This window comes from Micropterus salmoides, unplaced genomic scaffold, assembly GCF_014851395.1.
Source record: "Micropterus salmoides isolate LMB-PRFRI ecotype aquatic unplaced genomic scaffold, ASM1485139v1 Ms_hic_scaffold_12, whole genome shotgun sequence".
Lineage (NCBI taxonomy): Eukaryota > Metazoa > Chordata > Actinopteri > Centrarchiformes > Centrarchidae > Micropterus > Micropterus salmoides.
Window position 1 is genome coordinate 16,655,075 of NW_024040263.1, and position 19,189 is coordinate 16,674,263.

A 19,189-nucleotide genomic window follows, 5' to 3' on the forward strand; every position below is an offset into this window, starting at 1 on the left:
CTCAAGGTGGTAAATATTTCTAGATGAGAGGAGATTAGTCTGGGAACATTACTCTGGGAACGTCTACTTACACCCAACAAAATGAAGAGAGTAATTTTTCATTATCAGTTCATCAAAAGGAAGATTGGCTCCACAACCATTTCATTGACACTAAAGCCAGTTACAGAGGAGTAGTAAATCTCATCATAAAAATATTAATATAAGTGCAGATTCTTTAGAGTGCCCTGCCGATCAAGACCATAAACATTTTAAAACCTTAAAGACACATTATTTGTCCATGCTTATTAAGGAAATTGGGTTTAACAGGATGTCTCCTCTTCTACGGATTAATATTTTGTAAGCGCTTGTTCACAAACAAATATGTACAGGGAAGCAAAGACAATGGCGGATGTCAAAAGCAGAAGAAAAAAACTAGTGGCTACTGCCATATATATTTGAGGAAGAAAATTAGTTATTGTTCTTTATAAATGCCACTGATGAATAAAATTAAAATTCCTCCATTTGAACCGTGCTTGTTTACTGGAAGGAGTACAGGAAGAGACTAAATTATTTTCTTAAGGCAATACAGTACAGACATTCCTTGTGCCAAAAAAATACACACTTGTTTCGAATGAAACTGTGGGATCTGAATGCATGCATCTCTCAAATCCATCAGGAGACAATGTTCAGGTTGACCCCCCAGAATACTACACTGCTTATTTACAAAACAAATTGTGGGTTACTTCAGCATCGTAACGCCTACTTTCAGCATGCAATACAATACAAAATAGTTTGACAATAGCACAGCATCTCCTCATAATGAGTGGTTCTTGCATGTGATCCAGGAAGTGGTATTGTCTAGCATTCACCTTTCATCGTGGGTGTAGAACTGTCTCTATGATAAGAAGCCAAAATTAAAGTGTGTTGACAAATAGAACCATACAAATACCAAAATGATGCCACCAGAATCAGGAAGAAGGTAGATACAATTTAAGAACCCTTTTACCACAGCTCTGTGAAATGCTGATCCACATTCTGTAAACAAGAGATATGTTAACTGGTATTTACATTTACATTTACTCATTTGGCAGAGCGACTTACATTTGAGGAACAACGTACAAGCATCAACAGAGCATCAAATACAGCATGAGATCTACAACTCACAATACATACTAGTAAGAGCAGCAATAAATACTAGTAAGAGCTCATAGTTCATATCACATCAATGGGTAAATACCTAGGGAAGGAAGTAAGGGGACAGAAGAAGAAGAGCACAGGAAGTGCATGTTAGAGGTGTTATAAGAGGAAGTGTTATTGGAAGAGATGAGTTTTCAAGAGCTTCTTGAAGTTAGAGAGGGACACCCCTGCTCTGATGGTGTGTGGTAGCAAGTTCCACCATTGTGGTGTCACAGATGAAAACAGCCGGGATTGCTTTGTGTGAAGGGATAGCAGAGCCAGGCAGCGTTCGTTGGAGTAGTGTAGTGGCCGAGGAGGAACGTAAGTTTGTATTATGGAGTTTAGGTAGATGGGTGCAGACCCAGTAGTCACTCTGTATGCAAGCATTAGTGACTTGAATCTGATTCTGGAGGCCACGGGGAGCCAGTGGCGGTCACTGAGTAATGGAGTGACATGAGTCCTTTTGGACTGATCAAAAACCAGACGCGCTGCTGTGTTCTGAACCATTTGTAAGGGTTTCACCACACAAGCTGCAAGACCTACAAGGAGGGCATTGTAATAGTCGATGCGAGAGATAACCATGGCCTGTACCAGAAGCTGGGTGGCATACTGAGCGAGGTAGGGCCTGATTTTCCTTATGTTGTATAGAGCAAAGCGGCATGACCGAGAGACAGCAGCAACATGGTTTGAAAAAGACAGCTGGTCATCAGTCATGATACACAAGTTTCTCACCACCCTGGTTGGAGTGATGGTAGAGGAGTCAATTTGTAGTTTGATGTTATAGTGAACAGATTGCTTGGCTGGAATGACCAAGAGTTCAGTCTTAGAGAGGTTTAGTTGAAGGAGGCAAGCCTTCATCCATGCAGATACAGTGCCTTGCAGGCTTCAAACATAAAGATTTAAAACTGTAATTTTTTGTGAAGAATCAACAACAAGTGGGACACAATTATGAAGTGGAACGAAATTTATTGGATATTTCAAACCTTTTTAACAAATAAAAACTGAAAAATTGGGCGTGCAAAATTATTCAGCCCCTTTACTTTCAGTGCAGCAAACTCTCTCCAGAAGTTCAGTGAGGATCTCTGAATGATCCAATGTTGACCTAAATGACTAATGATGATAAATAGAATCCACCTGTGTGAAATCAATTCTCCGTATAAATGCACCTGCTCTGTGATAGTCTCAGAGGTCCGTTTAAAGCGCAGAGAGCATCATGAAGAACAAGGAACACACCAGGCAGGTCCGAGATACTGTTGTGGAGAAGTTTAAAGCCGGATTTGGATACAAAAAGATTTCCCAAGCTTTAAACATCCCAAGGAGCACTGTGCAAGCGATAATATTGAAATGGAAGGAGTATCAGACCACTGCAAATCTACGAAGACCCGGCCGTCCCTCTAAACTTTCATATATTATATATTAAGATATAAGTGTTTATTAATACATTTGTCAACAAATATAACTCATTTTCTGGGTACATATACAGTAAGTGGAGGCTGGCATATAAACAAATAATGAATGCCAACATACAAAACAGTTATAATAAAATGACATATGTCTTCACAGGGTACGTTATAAATGCTAAATGTTTATATATACTGCTTATAAATGCTAAACAGGGAGACGTTCATTTATCCGGTGATATATCTCAACATCTACTTGATGGATTGGCACCCAATATTGTACAGACTTTCATAGCTACCAGACAGTAAATCCTGCTGACTCTAGTGCCACCATGAGGCTCAAATAAGTGGCTTTGCAAGAAATAGCTTCACAACTATGTGATGGAGTACCATGCCCTTTGGTACGCACATGGATGTACCCCTAAGGATGAAAATATCTTGGCGATCCCTTCACTTTTCCTCTAGTGCCACTAACAGGTCTAAACATTTTTTGTCCAAATCTTTGCCTTATGACCTAATACTTAATATATAAAACAAAAAAACTATAATTTTGAGGATGTTGCTGATATTAGCATTTAGCTAAGCCAAAGAAAGCCAAAGTATCATGGCATCTGGAGACTGTCTAGATCAGGACCTCTCAGTTTTTATTCACACACCACTTTTTATACTTCTCTAAATCTCTTAAATGACCTTTTCTTAATAAGAGTTTTTTGTGCTATGGATTGTTGTAATGGCATGGCATGGGTATAATAAACTGCATGTGGATTTAACTAGAGACTTGTGTCCATCCTGAGCTCTCACTGACACATTGCTAGCAACAGTGTTTGCCAGGCAATTAGCTGTTCTAACTGAAAAAGCTGAAAAAGTGATGGCGGTGAAAGAAAAGTGGACATGACGGGTAATGTACTGAATCAATAAAGTATTTCTGATTCTACTTTGTGATTCTGAAAGCACTTCTGTGCTCCCCTTTGCTTCCGGGTTGGGACTTGTTCCCGGTCCCATCCATCAGCAGCATTCTTCCTCTCGCGCGCTGCAGTTTGTGTCACACGCCCAGACCGAGCGGTTTCCAAACAACATGGTGCCATTGTGCTTCACGTCGGGGTAAAGCATACCGCATGAAGAAGAACAAAGCGATAAAGGATGGAAGAAAACTTTGTTCCTCAGCCGGAGCATCTGCTGACATTCGTGAGGAAACTCAAAGCAGTGTTTGACGTGTGTGACGAGGACTCAGACGGTTTCATCCGCCCTGCGCACTTGGTGCAGCTGGGTTCACAGTTTGGTCAAGCAGAACAGGTGAGCACATGTGTCTCGGACCTTCAGTAGCCTAATAGCTTATTTTTGCATACATGCTTCGTCTGCCTCTTTCCCCCTTAAACCGAATAACGCTTGTCTTTCCCACTTGCCTTCATTATTTTCTGAAACTTCATAGACTACACTGTAGGCTATCTTACCTCTTATAACTAATACGGACTAAATTCTGTTGCTATGTGATGAAAAAGCTTACATAAAGTTCCACTTTTATTTTTTGACACATGAGAGGCTAATTGGGAAGAGCTCAGCTGGACCTGGAGTACATAGCATACTGTTGCAGAAGGGTTTCCTAATTAAAATTGTTCAGGTTGGAGCCAAAGCAGAAAGACATTTTTGTTCCTTAGCAATGCAGTGTGAATAGGTGCTAATCACAGTCCAAAAAAACAGCCTTAACTGAAAGTTGTGTCTTGATTAAGATAGTTGTTAAGTTCTACTGAAGTAGGAAAGTAACTTTAAAAAAAAAACTATTATCCCGTTGTTTATGCACGAAAACAAATAATAGAAGGAGATGAAGCTGACATATAAACCAGAGGAGCAAGAGCATGATGCCTATTGAGCAAATTGAGATGTGAATAGTGCAAATTGGACTGTAACTCAATATAAAGAGAAGTAGACTGATGGATCAGCAACACTGCTGATCAATTGACTCATAGGTTATTGCTGAAATGTATTGACTGATACCTATGTTATATTTGTAGGGATTTATAATGTGACACAGTTACAAAGTTCTTTCAAATGTAAAATGTCCCACATAGTACAATCTCTTCTTAGTAACAACTCTCTTATAACCACACTTAGGTATGTCTATCAAAAGAGTTTCTTTCTATTATGTGTTAAAAAGCTATTGACTGATATATATTAATTAGATTTCTTTAAACTATAAAATACCTATAATCAAAATCCAGTATTTGTCAAGCTATAAAAAGGATATCCCTAAAATGTTGCATCTGAAGTAGGGCTTCACAATTAATAGAGATATTATTGAAATTGCAACATGGCCAACTGCAATATCCAAATCTCAGACGCTGCAAATTTTTTTATTAAGGTAAAATATGTGGCAAAACAGCATTATAATGAAGTACTGTACTGTGCTGCTGAGATGCAACTCCTGTTCTCCAGATGTAAGAAAATATGTTTGTTTGGTACAAAAACCAACTTATGTCAAACCATCATGATTTTAATTGTTTTTTCCAGTGAAAATAATTACTGTGATGCAAAAATGATCATTCCCACTAATCGTGAATCATATTGCAAATTGTAATATCTGCCAAAATAATTGCAATAAGATTTTTTCTTTTTTTTAACTATGTCGTGCAGCTCTAATCTGAAGTGTGTTTAAAAGTAGAATGGTGAACATTTCGGGGTGGGTGTGCCAAGCCTCTCACCCAATCTGTGCTGGTGCTGAGACAGCTGTAGCCCTTAATAATGCTGAACAGGATCAGCAGTTTAGAAAATGGTTAGTGTATGAGTGTATTTTGGAGTAAATGGGAAATCCAAACAGGTTTATTGATTACTACATACATTTAGCTTCGCTCAAATCCCTGCTTGAGAATGTCGTTGGGAAAATACCAGGACAGATTCTCCTCTTTCTCATTAACTGCTACGGTTACTAAGCTGCTGTTTCTCTTTTTCAAGCATGCATTTCAAATGGCCAAACTGTAGTTGTATTGGATTATTCCTATCAATATTCGTAACATTACAATCCTGAATGCCAATACTGGCTAATGTAAGCAAAAAAAGTCATATTTTTCCTTCCAGTTTTTCCATTAAGCCTTGATCAGGATGCTGCAGAGATCAGTATGAAAGGCATGCCTAAAAAACAAAGTTGAAACTTATGTGGTAACTAGGTCAGTTTGTGATGAACAAGGGATATTATTGGTAGTATTTTAGATGTTTTTCATCGTTTGAGATCCCTCGTGTCTGTATATGTCTCACTGCATGTCAGGGTAATTGAACGCCGTTAGCTCCCCAGTGTGCTGTTGCTCATCAGCAGGAACACTGCAGGGGCACTGATTAGTTCCTGAGGGAAGCTTGTCACTGACCTTGGAAAAAGCTATTTGTAACTCAAGGACCTACATGTTCCTATACAGGATAATTTTGCATAATGCTGTGCATTACCATTTGTAACTTTTTATTTATTTTTGATCATTATTTAAATAGGTTAATTCTGTTGTTGTGATCCAATTATAATGGTGAGACTCTTTTGGGAGTACTGTAATTCAGAACCCTAAACAATATTTATTCTATGATGATCATGTGACCCCAATAAGATTGTGTACAGATAAACAAACACACTTTACACCTAATCTGTTGGGTTTCAATTTTTTAAGAGATGTACCGTATTAAGCAGTTTCCTAGTTCCACTGCATGAGCTGCCCTCTCACGTCGTTGTCCTATATGAGCAAATCCCACAGGCTGCTTAGTGACAACCTGACCTACTATTGTACACAGTAGGTGACACTCTCCCAGTTGTACAGTCACATGCAAATGTGCACGTACTCACATAATCCTAAAGTTTTCTCCTCTGACGTCTTTTCTTTCTCCTTTACTTTGTCCTTAAAGGCTGAGTAATAATAATCTAGGCCGTCAACAGTCTTGATCAGGACCAGCTGACATATACAAATCAATAGATATTCATCTAAGTTCTCCAGTAACCTCAATTCAAAACACCTCAAAACCAGTAATACTGGTAATACCAGTTGCCAGGATAATGGTTACTTGGTTACTTGAGCGATGTATAATTAGTTACACACTATATCTCTAATGTCTTATGTCAACTGTTATTGTAGCACTATCTCAACCTCTTAAAGTTGAAGGTCTGACCTAAGTTGTTCTTTTTAACCTGGTAAAACCCTGAAGTTGTTTCAGTCAGAAACCTTTTATTAAATTTGTGATGTTAAATTTGAAATGGCTGCGGGTAGCTTTCAAAGAGAACAATGCATTATTCAGCAGCGGTGTAGAGTGCTTAAAGGCAGCAGCCCTCTTCAGTGTGTGCATGTGCTTTGGCCACTTTCATTATACAAATGTGTGATATTGCACATGAAGTATGTGAGATCCTGCAGTCGTGGTTCATTCAGGCTAAAAGTTATTTACATGTAATTTTTGTATTGTAAGCAGTTCTGGTTCAGTGGGGCCCTAAGGGTGGTCTGTTTTAACATTAACACTGGTCTAAATGAAGAAGACAGCTACTGGCCAAATGTCCATGCACATTGTTGTGTATTATCATGGCTCCCAGAGGTATATTTTCTAATGATTTTGGTGACCTCTTGCACTTTCATCTAGTGTCATTATCAGGACAAAGTTTCCACTTTTACTCAAGAAAATATGAAAGTGTAATGGGCCCCCAGAGGTTGATTTCTGTACATTTTGGACATCTGTGCACCACCGTCAGACCAAGTTTGCCCATCAGTATCTCCTAAATTAATAGGTAGATTGCCATGAATTTGTTTGACACAAAGTCCCAAGGTGATAAACTATGTTGATTTAAATAAACCCATTCCTTTTTCTCTGCCGTCATGATCTAGACAATCTTGTCTAGACAAACTTGTGGCTAACTAATTGACCCTCAATTTTAGGAATATCACAACCATCCTTATGTGTATCTTTTTTGGTCAAACACGTTAGCATATTGCTGTGTAATAAACATCACAGACTTCAGACTTCAGTGGGGCTGTTAACATGGTCTTGCTTTCAAGATGATAAAAGAAACATTTGTCATTTATACATTTATTGTTGGGGTTATAATCCTACAGGGTTATAATATTATAACATCCGATATGACCCTTTTTTTTTCAGCTTTCTGAAAGAAAAAAGAAGTTTATGGTGATCTGTTCGAGAGACATACGTTGTTGTTAATATAAACATGGAATGTATTGTTTAGCTATGCATTTGAAAAACCGTACAGTATTCATGGCATGAATAATGAAAAGAGAGGATGCAATATGACATAATATTGTGACTATTAAACTATCCCTGTCATACTTAGTGTGGCTAGTGATAGAAAACCCTTTATAGCACTGTGCATCTCTGTAAAGATCCTTGGTGCAATGTTAAAAGTGAGGATAAGTCCTGTACTGATAACTCAATTGTAGGCTACTTATCAGCCACCTCTCTATCTGGAAAACCAACTGATGTTAATGTGGAAGTGGGAGGCACAGACCTGCATTAACACACACATACACACATGCAAATACATATTAATGTACCTGGATACTGAGAATAGTTTTTCACAGCACACATGTTGAGTTGGTGTAGCAAGAAAAGCATAGATGTAACTAATAACACTAATGTCTGTTGTGGTACACCTGAATGGAACGCAGCCATCACTGCACAAACATGTGCTTTCCCTGAGCATTTCTGAGCATGTGCAGTTTTGACATCATGGATACCAAATTATTGCTCTGCAGGACCTCATACAGACAGAAATGTTTTTAAGTGACACAGGGAACAAAAAAATTCAACAAATTTTAGTGTGTATTTATACACACTAAAATTTGTTAAAAGTTGTTTGGTTTATAAAATGCCAGAAAATGGTGAAAAATGTTGATCAGTGTTTCACAAAGCCCAAGACGACATCCTCAAATGTAATGTTTTGTCTACAAGGAGTAAAGAAACGACAAAATCTTCACATTTAATAAGCTGGAATAAAACAGATTAATTGAAATAGTTGACAACTTACTGATTAATTGTTGCAGCTCTAGTGTGCTCTGATAGCCTTCGTGTTTTCTCCATGCTTTTCCACAGGTGAAGAAGTTGGCCAAATGTCTAGCCCCCGATTCTCATGGAAGGATCAACTTCAAAGGCTTCTGTCGTGGTGTCCTCACCATGAAAGGTTAGAATGACCTCATATCAGAATCAGAAACAGCTTTATTGCCGAATAGTTTTTACACATACAAAGAATTTGCTTTGGGTGTGTAGCAATAGACAATAAACCATAGATTACATAAACCTGTATAAATGTAAAAATATAGACAATATATACAAGTTATAAAATAACAATTTTATAACTTGTATATATATATATATTTATAAAATTTACAGTATGTACTGTAAAAGGGGGAAGGAGGGGGGATGTTTGGGGGGCAAGAGAGTCAGTGTCAGTGGGGGCCCAGGCCTTGTTGATGAGGCCAGCTGAAGTTGGGAAGAAACTGTTCTTGTGGCTGAGGTTTAGGTCGTGATGGACTGTAGCCTCCTCCCAGAGAGGAGTGTCTGAAACTGTTTGTGTCCGGGGTGGAAGAGGTCGGTCACATTCTTGCCTCAGAGTCCTGGAGGTGTACAGGTCCTGGGGGGATGGAAATTAGTCACCTTCTTTGTGGAGCAAATGATCCGCTGCAATCTGCCTTTGTCCTCGGCAGTGGCAGCAGCGTACCAGATGGATGGAGGAAGTAAAGATGGATCTTCAGCTCCCACTTGGGGTCCTAGGAGATCATGGTTCCCAGAAAGCAGAAGGTCTCCATAGTGTTGACTATAATGTTGTACAGGGTGACGTGGGTGGGTGGGACTGGGCTCTTTCTGAAATCCACTGCCATCTCCACTGTCTTCAGAGTATCGAGCTCCAGACTGTTCTGGCTGCACCAGGTCACCAGATGGTCAATCTCCCACCTGTAGGAGGACAAATCATGAAAGAGGAAACTAGTCGCAGTGCAGAGAATTAATAGTTTAAGGGCTGCACATGTTATATTGGTTTAGATAACGCACTCTATGTCTATAATAAACAGTGTCTTGCTTCCTTTTACTGTATTGGGAATAATTTAGCATAGGCTACATTTCCATCTCTATTAACTTTATTAGTCAAAATGTACTTTTGCTACATTACTAAGCAGAACCTTTTCAGCATTAGCATAATTCTTTCTCTTTTTAGGTCCTCCATGTGATCTCTTCAGTGCTTAAACAATTGATGGCTTTATGCATGTGGTGATTCACTGTAATCTGAACTATAAACTGACTGATTGAAAACTTGTTCATGTCTTGGAGTTAGTATTTTTTCGTTTTTATGTATTTTGCAACGACAATCATGGTGGTTGATGGTATGATGAATGTGTTTACTGCGTATACTATATGTTGTATGTGTGGCTCTAGTGCTACCCTGCTTAACCAAGTGGAATTAAGCTGCATATTTGCCAACTCATCATATTTCATATTTCTTTTTCTGCATATCTTTTCCTTTTCTGCCCAGACTGAGAGTCTCTGTAAAACCAGGTCAGCTTAACCCCCTGCTGTTGACCCAGCTGCATTGTTTAGTAGAACTGACATTTTATTCAAAGTGACTTACAATTGCTATTTATGTCAGAGGTCACGCACCTCTGGAGCAACTAGGGGTTAAGTGTCTTGCTCAGGGACACAATGGTGGATGTCTCACAGTGGGGGATTGAACCCGGGTCTCTCACATCAAAGGCATGTGTCTTATCTATTGCGCTATCCCCACCCTTCATTAATAATAAGATGTTCATTCAACACTCCAGTATCAGTTCATTTGAATGACTGTTATAATGTAAAAACATTGTGAAACTTCTGTTTTCATGTTTTTCTCTCAACAGATTTAGGTTCTTTAATACTACTGTAGATTGTTTTCATAAATTACACTTATCTGCTCTCTACTGTGAATTTCATCACAGTGAGTGTTTATGTTTTTGTCCTGATATTGACCCACTGTTGATGAAACTGTTTGGGTGTATCTCTAAACCATGCAGGAGAGCAGAAGAGTCTGGTTGTTGGGGCTTTTGAAAGGTTTGCAGAACATAGACATGTTAAAAATCAAAGCCATTGTATACATTACCAGTAGCCTTAACCATTATGGTGTTCTTTTAACATGTAAGCTTGTAAGCAAGTAGTGTGCTATGACAAGGATAGAATTTTCTTCAGGAGAAAACAGTTGTAATGCTTACTGTAACGTAGACAGACAATTTGACAACTCTGTTAAATAGTGGCTAATAAATGTGATTTTTCACTTTTATTCCCTTTTCAGTATGCCATTTTGAAAGTAAATAAAAGTAATGGTATTCGGGTGAATAACAATAATTGAAAACCTAACATATTAAATCACTTAAAACCACAAAAACAAGTATGCCCGTGCATTATCCCAACCTGAACTCTCAATTTTGTATCAAGAAATATATTTTGTGTTGAGCAGCACGTACAGTTTCATTTTCTTGAATAGGAAATGATTGGCCTACAGAATCTCTTACAGACTGAGATGAGTCATGCATGCATTTTTCTTTGCAGGCTATGTTGGGATCCTAAAAAAGAAAAGTGGAGCACAGTTCATCACAGGGCCAAATGAGACAGCTAAGAGTTACTCTCGGGTAAGTTTTTAAAGTGTTTAGTTTGTATCCTTCATTCAGTGTTTAAGTGCCCAGTTTTGCTGACTCACTGAAATATTTCATTGCCTAAATGAAGACTAAAATGTAGATTCATTTTACACATCTCTGCCAGTGCTGTAAATAGGTTAATATCAGCACTACAGCACATGAAGTGAGAAGCATATAAATTGTGGTACAGCCAGAAAGTACTTCCCTGTGACTCCCTCTGAATTTTTTTTACAGTCCAGTTGAGAGCAGTTGTTGAAGCTGAGTCCCAGCATACCGTTTGTGGTATATATAACATTTTAGAAGATATGATACGTAAAACACATAATAGTTTGTCACCAGCCCCAGAAGTGTTATCGGAAAAGATGAGTTTTGAAGAACTTCTTAAAGTTAGAGAGGGACGCTCCTACTCTGGACTAACAGCCGGGACTGAGAATGCTTTGTGTGTAGGGATGGCAGAGCCAGGCAGCGTTTGTTGGAAGAGCACAGCGGCCGGAAAGGAACATAAGCTTGTATTATTGAGTTTAGGTAGATGGGTGCAATTGTTGGTAATTTTTATATAATAATAAATTGCATATAAGTGGAAGAAAATGTGCTAAATGTTAATCCTCAATTACCCTCAATATAAGACCATTTTTTGTGGGCAGTTTGAACAATTTAACAAAAATGTAACAGCCATGTTGAGAGTCATGACAGCAGCTGCAGCAATGCTGCAGTGAATTCCATAGCTTGTGTAGTGTAGCGTGTACTTCACTATTGTGTTCACTGGGTGGCAGTATTTATCTGCAGATGTGCACACATTCTATATGTCAATGGCACACAGGGTTGGGAGGATTACTTTAAAAATGTAATCCGGTACAATTACTAATTTTTATCAGTAATGTAATCCAAGTACCAAAAAATGTAATCCGATTACTTTTAGTTACTTTTGGATTACTTCAATGCCAAATAGGCAAATGAAGACAAGAGAAGTATCAATGATGCATTGTCTGCTCAGTGTATTTTTAGAGAAACATAGAATAATAAAATATCCCATTTCCAAAATCCATGTTTAAATGTTTTTATATGATATGCTTTGCACTATGTCACCACTATGGCAGTACCCGGGGTGAGCTAAACCCCACCACTTTATTATCAGTGGTCAAACTGGCCTCTGTCGGTCTTGGAGTCTGTGTTGGGTCCTGGTCGGGCTGACATGTCCATTCACTGAGAGCTGGAACCAGTCTGCACAGAGTCTGCATGACGGGGTGGCGGCGTAACACATTCTGAGCTACTGGCGACTGTAAACGCCAATCAATATCTGCGACGGTTCCTTTCTAGCTTTGTGTTTTTACAGACACACGTACATATACCATAGACTTTATTTAAAAAACATATACTAAGGCAAATAGCACTACGTTTTCTGTTTCATGGAAACTTTCTGCTCAAAGTTACTTTCTATACTGTAACGGAATACAGTTACTTTTTTTGTATCCTGATTATGTAACGCCGCTTACACACTTACTTACTTTATATATTCTCAACATTCCTAATGAGTTCTTGGATTAGGTACATTTCTATAACGTGTTGGATTTGTGCTTCAAAATAAGTTTGGCATTTAAAACCCCTTAGTGAAATGATTTAACTGTTTCGCTAACTTGTCTTCTCTGAAAGTTTCACAAGAAGTACATTTATTTTTCCCAATTTATCTTTCAGGTTTTTAAGATGGTCTTATTGTCCAACTGACTTCCGGGTTTGCTGAGATAATTGTTTAATTGAAATACATCTCACTGAGAGGAATGATCACTATGTGTTACATGTTACATATTTCATGAAGTCCTGGGGCTGTCTCTTGGGATATTTGGTGCTTTGTACAATACTGCTCCCTCTGGTATTAATAACAAGTACTTTGCACAGCAACAAAGTCAAATAAATAGTTGAGAAATAACAGTTTGCATCTGTATTCTAGGTTTAGATTGTCTTTTAACTTTACTCCACAGGTTTAGGAACCTATTGGTACAGTATTACATTTCATTATACCAATGGAGAAGTGCTCTTAAAATATTCACACTGAGGGAAATGCAATACGGTCTCTACCTACGGCTTCTTTGACGGGCAATACGAAAACACTTCTCTTTTTTTGGAAATGCTGTGTCATTTGCGGACTTCCCTGTGAAACATGGTTATAAATGATTTTCTCACAGACAAGCAGTCATACCATTTTATATTCCAAGAAGAGGAAGATTACCTTTCACTGTTTTTGTTCCTCCACACTGACAGGTAGGTGTGATTTGCGGTTGCAGGTATGGGTTTAGTTGTCTGTGCGTTGCATGGTTGAGCCTTGGAATGTCTCGCAGTGGCTAGGAAGGAAAACAATAAATCAGACATTGCCCAGAAGGAAACTATGCTTGTGACTTACTAGAGACAGACTGAGGACAAATGATGCAATGTGTTTTTGTTTTGTCTTCAGCTGTTAAATAATAATAAATACTGAAATACTTTTTGAACTGTAGTTAAAGCTGTTAGTCTGTTCACTGACAATAGGGTAGGGCAATAGAGAAGTTGCCATACTGTTTATACTATAGCAGCTATTGGTATTATATCTCTCGGTTCATTAGGCGCTTATGTGCAGTGTTACAAATCAGCCAGTCGATGCTGCAGTGTTGGTTTCCGGTACAGAAATGCTAAGTGTAAACTGCAGGTAGGCTACTTCTTCTGGTCCATCTATCGGTCTTGCAGGGCTTAATATCCAGTTTTCTTGTAGAAGAGAGTTTTTCCTCTTTTGCTGGATAGAGATAGCGTGAAACTAATAACGGCTGTTTAACCTTCTCACTGATTGCAAGCACTTTAAAAACGCCTCTTCAGCTGGAGTTCTTTTGTAAACGTCTCCTTATCTCATTTTCCCATTAGAGAGGCTACTCTACCCTTTGTTGGATGAAGACATGTTGCATATTTTCTTTTATAAAATAATATTTATGATCTGTAGAGGCTTAGTTATTTGAGTGCTGCGGTGTCCAGTTGTGGGAAAAATGTTCAGGAGGGAGGAAGGTTGTGTTGCCATAGCAAGGCGAGGAAGGAATCCCAGAGCTCCCCAGGGTAGCTCTGCAGAGAGGTGTGTGTGTGTGTGTGTGTGTGTGTGTGTGTGTGTGTGTGTGTGTGTGTGTGTGTGTGTGTGTGTGAGGGAGGAAAGGTGAGAAGTGTCTCATTATTGCAAGAAGCATTGTAGGAGAGGATTTATTAGCTTGCTCTCTCCTGCTGCTTGGTTTCATACACTTGGACGCACATACACATACACAAATATTAGTAAGTACAGGGGAAAGACAGCAAAGCATGCAGCAAAGACAGATTAAACTGGTGTACTAAGCAGCTAGGAGGATACATACATCCTGTGTGTGCATGTGTGTGTTTGTCTGCTAATATGTGTGGCCAGGTCTTGGCCTAGATGCTCAGCTCCAGAGTAAAAAAAAACAAGGATAGCATGATCAGCAGGAGATGGGATGGGTGAGGGTGTAAGTTATTTATTTTATGGACTGAAACAAAAGACAAAAAGACAAAATCTTATTGATTGTTGTTTGCAGACAGAGTGAACAATTTATTGTAACCATATTCTATAGATGTTAGAGGGATAACTGAAGAATGCAGCTGGAACATCTCCGGTGTAGATGCACTGTAACTTTGTCTGTGTGCTGTTGCCGCCTGCTGCTAGAAATGAGGTCGATGCAAGCGGTGAGAGTGAATCAAAATAGTAATTAGTCGTGGGCTATAAAACCAAAAGAATTGGCTGAAAGATCCTAAAATGCTCCATAGAGAGGTGTGTTGTGGTTTTTGTCTCTGCGAGTGAGCACCTTCACATTACACAGTCATTTGACCCGTTGTTCATTTATAATTGATTAGTGCAGCTTTACAAAAATCTGCCTGTTTAGTGTTGTCACTCCTAATCAGCTGGAAACAAACATTTGCCAGAGAGTTGTCACCACTAAAAAGGAGTGAAACATCTGAGGTATAGTGATAATGATAGCAGATTGCTAATACTCATTTCGCTTACATATTCAGGTCAATTAAACTTAATATCTTTAGAGACAGTTTGCAAGCAAACGCCCACAGAGAAAGATTACAGATTTTCATCTCAAAGTGAGAAATTAAACTGTGATGCTGGCAATTATTTAATTACCAGCACTTCAGATTATATTCATATGCTTTAGAAAATGTAGATCTATGCACACGAGTGTACACAACATTTTGGACCGATATCTTTAACATCTCAGTCTATCCCCTCACTTTCAGTGCGAGGTAATTATAAGCCTAAATACTAACTCATGTCGTTAACACATACATAAACCAGCAGGGAGCCTCAAAGAACCTGATGCTGAAAACTTGTGAAAACTGTGTGGTGGCCCAGATTTGTAGCCGCTGCAGAAAAATAATCAATAATTTACACCTCATTTGTCCTCACATGGAGAGAAATTTCTTTTTCTCCTCAGGGTTTCCAGCATGTCAGAGGAATCATCTGCTGTCTGCATCTAATCTGCCTTCCTGTCATAGCTGGTCTGTTCTTTCCCAGTGTGTTTTCTTTATCTCCTGCTTGTTTCGGTGATCTCTTTTTCGTTTGTGTGTGTGTTGCGGTCGGCAAAAGTGGGGTTTGCAGGTCAGATGTCAGCACAAAAAGCTGATGCCACTTCATCTTGTCACCCTCATCTCTATTTTTTATGCTCCACTCTATTTTTGTCCCCCATTCTCCGTTTTAGATATGCTCTTGTTTGAGCACATCTCTTGTTTGTATTTATTATCCATCACTCCCCAGCACGATGCTGCACCCTTTTGTAATTTTCTTGTGCTTTTCTCATCTTTTTCTAGATTTCTCTTTTTTTATTCATTGCTTCAGTTCTCTCGCTGCTATCCACTCATTTCCTCCTCCTCTCTCCCCTTGCTTGTCTACGTCTCGCTCTCCCTTCCTTCCTTTCTCCATCTTTTCCCACTCGCTCTCCCTTCCTTCCTTTCTCCATCTTTTCCCACTTCCATCATCCTTCTTCTGCTCCCTCCTTCCACATTAGCACTTCAGATGAACAGTGAGGAGGAGATTGCTCTGCAGTCATTTCATGGTCTGATTAAAGAACTGAGATGAGAGGAAACTGAGGCAGAGAGGCGATGATGAAGACGAACGTCAGGAGAGGGTAATAACAGCAACAGATAATTGAAAACAAAGAAAAGCAAAAAGGGGATGAAAAAAGGGAACCAGCAAAAAAACAAAGCAAGAGAGAGAGTACAAAGAGCATGTTTGTTTACCATTGCTTGTGCAAGAGCGCAATGGGAAAATCAGCCAGCTGAGCCGCACTGCAGAGTATGTATCAAAAACAACATCCCTCTTACTGTCTGCAACATGAACACTTCCTCATGATAACAATCAACAAGCCTTCCTCAGAGCTGTGTGTTGGCCGTCTGTTTGTGAAGTGGCTCTTTTTACAGTTCTTCTACTTCTCTGTACGTCTCTGAGTTAGTGGACGTTCGTCTAAAGGTCAACATCAGTTTGTTTACAATTTATTGAAATTTGTTTATGTTCATGCAGTATGCATTAGCTAGCATTGTCCTTCTCTCTCAGCAATGTATTGATGTAAATAGCTCATAGGTAATATCACAGCTGATACTGTGAATCAATATATTCCATAAACCACACTGATTAGCTAACAGCTACATCCCTCTAGGACTAAATGTTGATACACTGTCTTCAGTATCACTTGATGTCACATCAGACCGTGGATAATTTTAATAAGGCACTGGTCAAAGACATTGATCTGCTGATTGGGGCACCAGATCTGAAACAGATCCGGTATGTGTCATCTTCAAAGGCAATGAGAAGTCACCTAATTTATTAAGTTTGGAGGACTGATTGGTTTAACCCGTCATACCGTTGACTTATGTGTGGTAAAACATGACTTATTACAGTAATTAGTAAGATGTATAAGAAAATTAGACAGCATGTAGTTTTTAGTTTCAATAATTTCCAATTTCAATAACTGGGGCAGATGTAGAACTAGACTACATCTCCCAACAGGTAAGTTTGAGTAGCTGGGGGAAGTTGCCACGGTGTTTAGGCTGCTCTGCTAACCCTTGTTGCTGCCACAGTTTAAAAGTTTCTTTACAGGATGTACAACAGGACTATTGATCTGTTTGCATCTGTTCTGTTAAAATAATTATATCTTATGTGAGAATTTTAAGAATCACACTACCATGTCAGATTTGTTGCAGATGTCGTTAAAGACTGCGTGTATGCTTTTTAGAGGTTGGCGTGTTTGAGTTCTATGTTTTTGGCACACATGTGGAGCAGCGTAAATGAGAGTGCCTTGTAAGTGTGAATGCCTGCAGACACGTGTTCTTTGGACAATCCAAAACCAACATGGTGAACTTTGTGACCGCATTAAAAGTCACACATTTGACTGACAGCCCCGCTGAAAGCAATTGAAACCTCAAAATATGTGATGCCACACTGTGAACCATCTGGTGTGATGTGATACGATGACACATTATGACAAGCTGTCTTTCAGATTTACCATTTTTTCTGTGATCAGAGGACAGCGCTGACAGTGTGTGCCTTTTCTGTGACGACTGTTAGTGACCCAGACCTTTTTCAGCTGCTGTAGTTAACGTCATTTTGAAATTTAATTTGAGACAGCTGTCATCATATGTTATATAGAAGTATGGAGAACCTCTACAGACATTGTTACTTCTTAATAGAGTTTCTTACAGAAAAAATTGCAAATCATTTGGTGCAGTGGAGAAGACACATACCTTTGTTGTGGGAGACATGGGTTCAGTACCAACTGCAACATCAACCAATGTGTCCCTGAGCAAGACACTTAACCCCTATGGAAATGTTTGTAGTTACAGAGTAACCAAACCAACCAAATGTGGGCTTTGAAATGTCATAGAGATAGAACAGAGCTAAATTTCAAGCCAGATAAGTTAAGTTTAAGTTTTGTTTGTTCCACCATGCATCAGTCGTGAGTTCTGGTTTGACTGCCCAGGCAGTGACTTGGCGTTAAACTGTACACATATCAATAAAAAACAGTAAATCTTATTTATTTATTTATGCATTAATTGGATAATGTTTAGGATAGATGGTACCAATGGTTAGTTACACTTGCTTTGCTGATACAGGGAAACCAGAATTTCACTTCCTTCCTGCTAGGTGATTTTTCAAAATTCCATTATAAATATTATTGATGTATTAATCATATCAGATTGTAATCTGTGATATTTCATCTGTTATAAGCCCTGTGTGGGCTAAGGAAGGTTAATATATTTCTAAAAACTGGCCAACCACGTGTTCTCTGTGTGATCTGTAAATCTTTGTTAATCATACAAATCCTTTATAAGACACACACATGAAACTTAGGATTGAACTGGGGTCAGTAATGTACAGTAGTGCATTGTTTAGTATAGTGGACTACCTCGCTATTTTCTCCATTGCATTGGGTGGGCTGTGTTTGACCATTTTTTTGCTTTCCAAAACCGACAATCTGACGTTCACACTCACTTCTCACTGCAAAAAATGACCTGTCCACCAGCAGGTAGGGTACAATCAAGGTAAAAACTTGACCTGTAACTCCCACATAGTATGTCGCACATTCAAAAACCTTAGATCAGAGGTCACTAATAGGCGGACCGCGGTCCGGATCCGGACCCAGCCGCCGTCCTCTCCGGACCGCCGACCTACAGCACATTTATTATTGAGACTTACTACCTCGTGACGGAGCGTTTCTATTTTAACCCGCGCAGCTTTTCTAGCATTTACTGTACTGGTTTAGAGGACCAGGAAACTCACAGACCAATCGCATGTGCTCCAATCGTCTCATGTGACGCTGCTCAGCCAATCAAATCTGTGCATACCGATGCTTGCGAGTCGAGTCCGCGAGATTCACCTGAGACGTTTTGGAAACACACCCGAATTGAGGAGACGAAAGATAAAAGAGATTTCACATGACTTTTAATCAAGAATGTACAGATTTTTACATGTACATTCCTCCCACGGGCAGTTCAAAACCA

The 19,189-nt window shown here is 39.1% G+C and overlaps 1 protein-coding gene across 3 annotated transcripts in view; it reads left to right on the top strand.

Annotated features, from left to right (window-relative positions):
* The first annotated feature begins 3,617 nt into the window (after nt 1-3,617).
* The window catches only part of rab11fip4b (RAB11 family interacting protein 4 (class II) b), a 59,009-nt gene continuing 43,437 nt past the window's right edge, over nt 3,618-19,189 (top strand). Inside the window, exons 1-3 of one of the 3 annotated variants that reach the window (XM_038713732.1) lie at nt 3,618-3,848; nt 8,610-8,697; nt 11,088-11,167. In XM_038713732.1, the coding sequence (XP_038569660.1) occupies nt 3,696-3,848; nt 8,610-8,697; nt 11,088-11,167 (321 nt within the window). In that variant the 5' untranslated portion in view covers nt 3,618-3,695. Of the gene's footprint in view, nt 3,849-8,609; nt 8,698-11,087; nt 11,168-13,297; nt 13,430-19,189 lie in introns of those variants that run through there. The other 2 variants (XM_038713733.1, XM_038713735.1) reach the window with 2 other exon arrangements.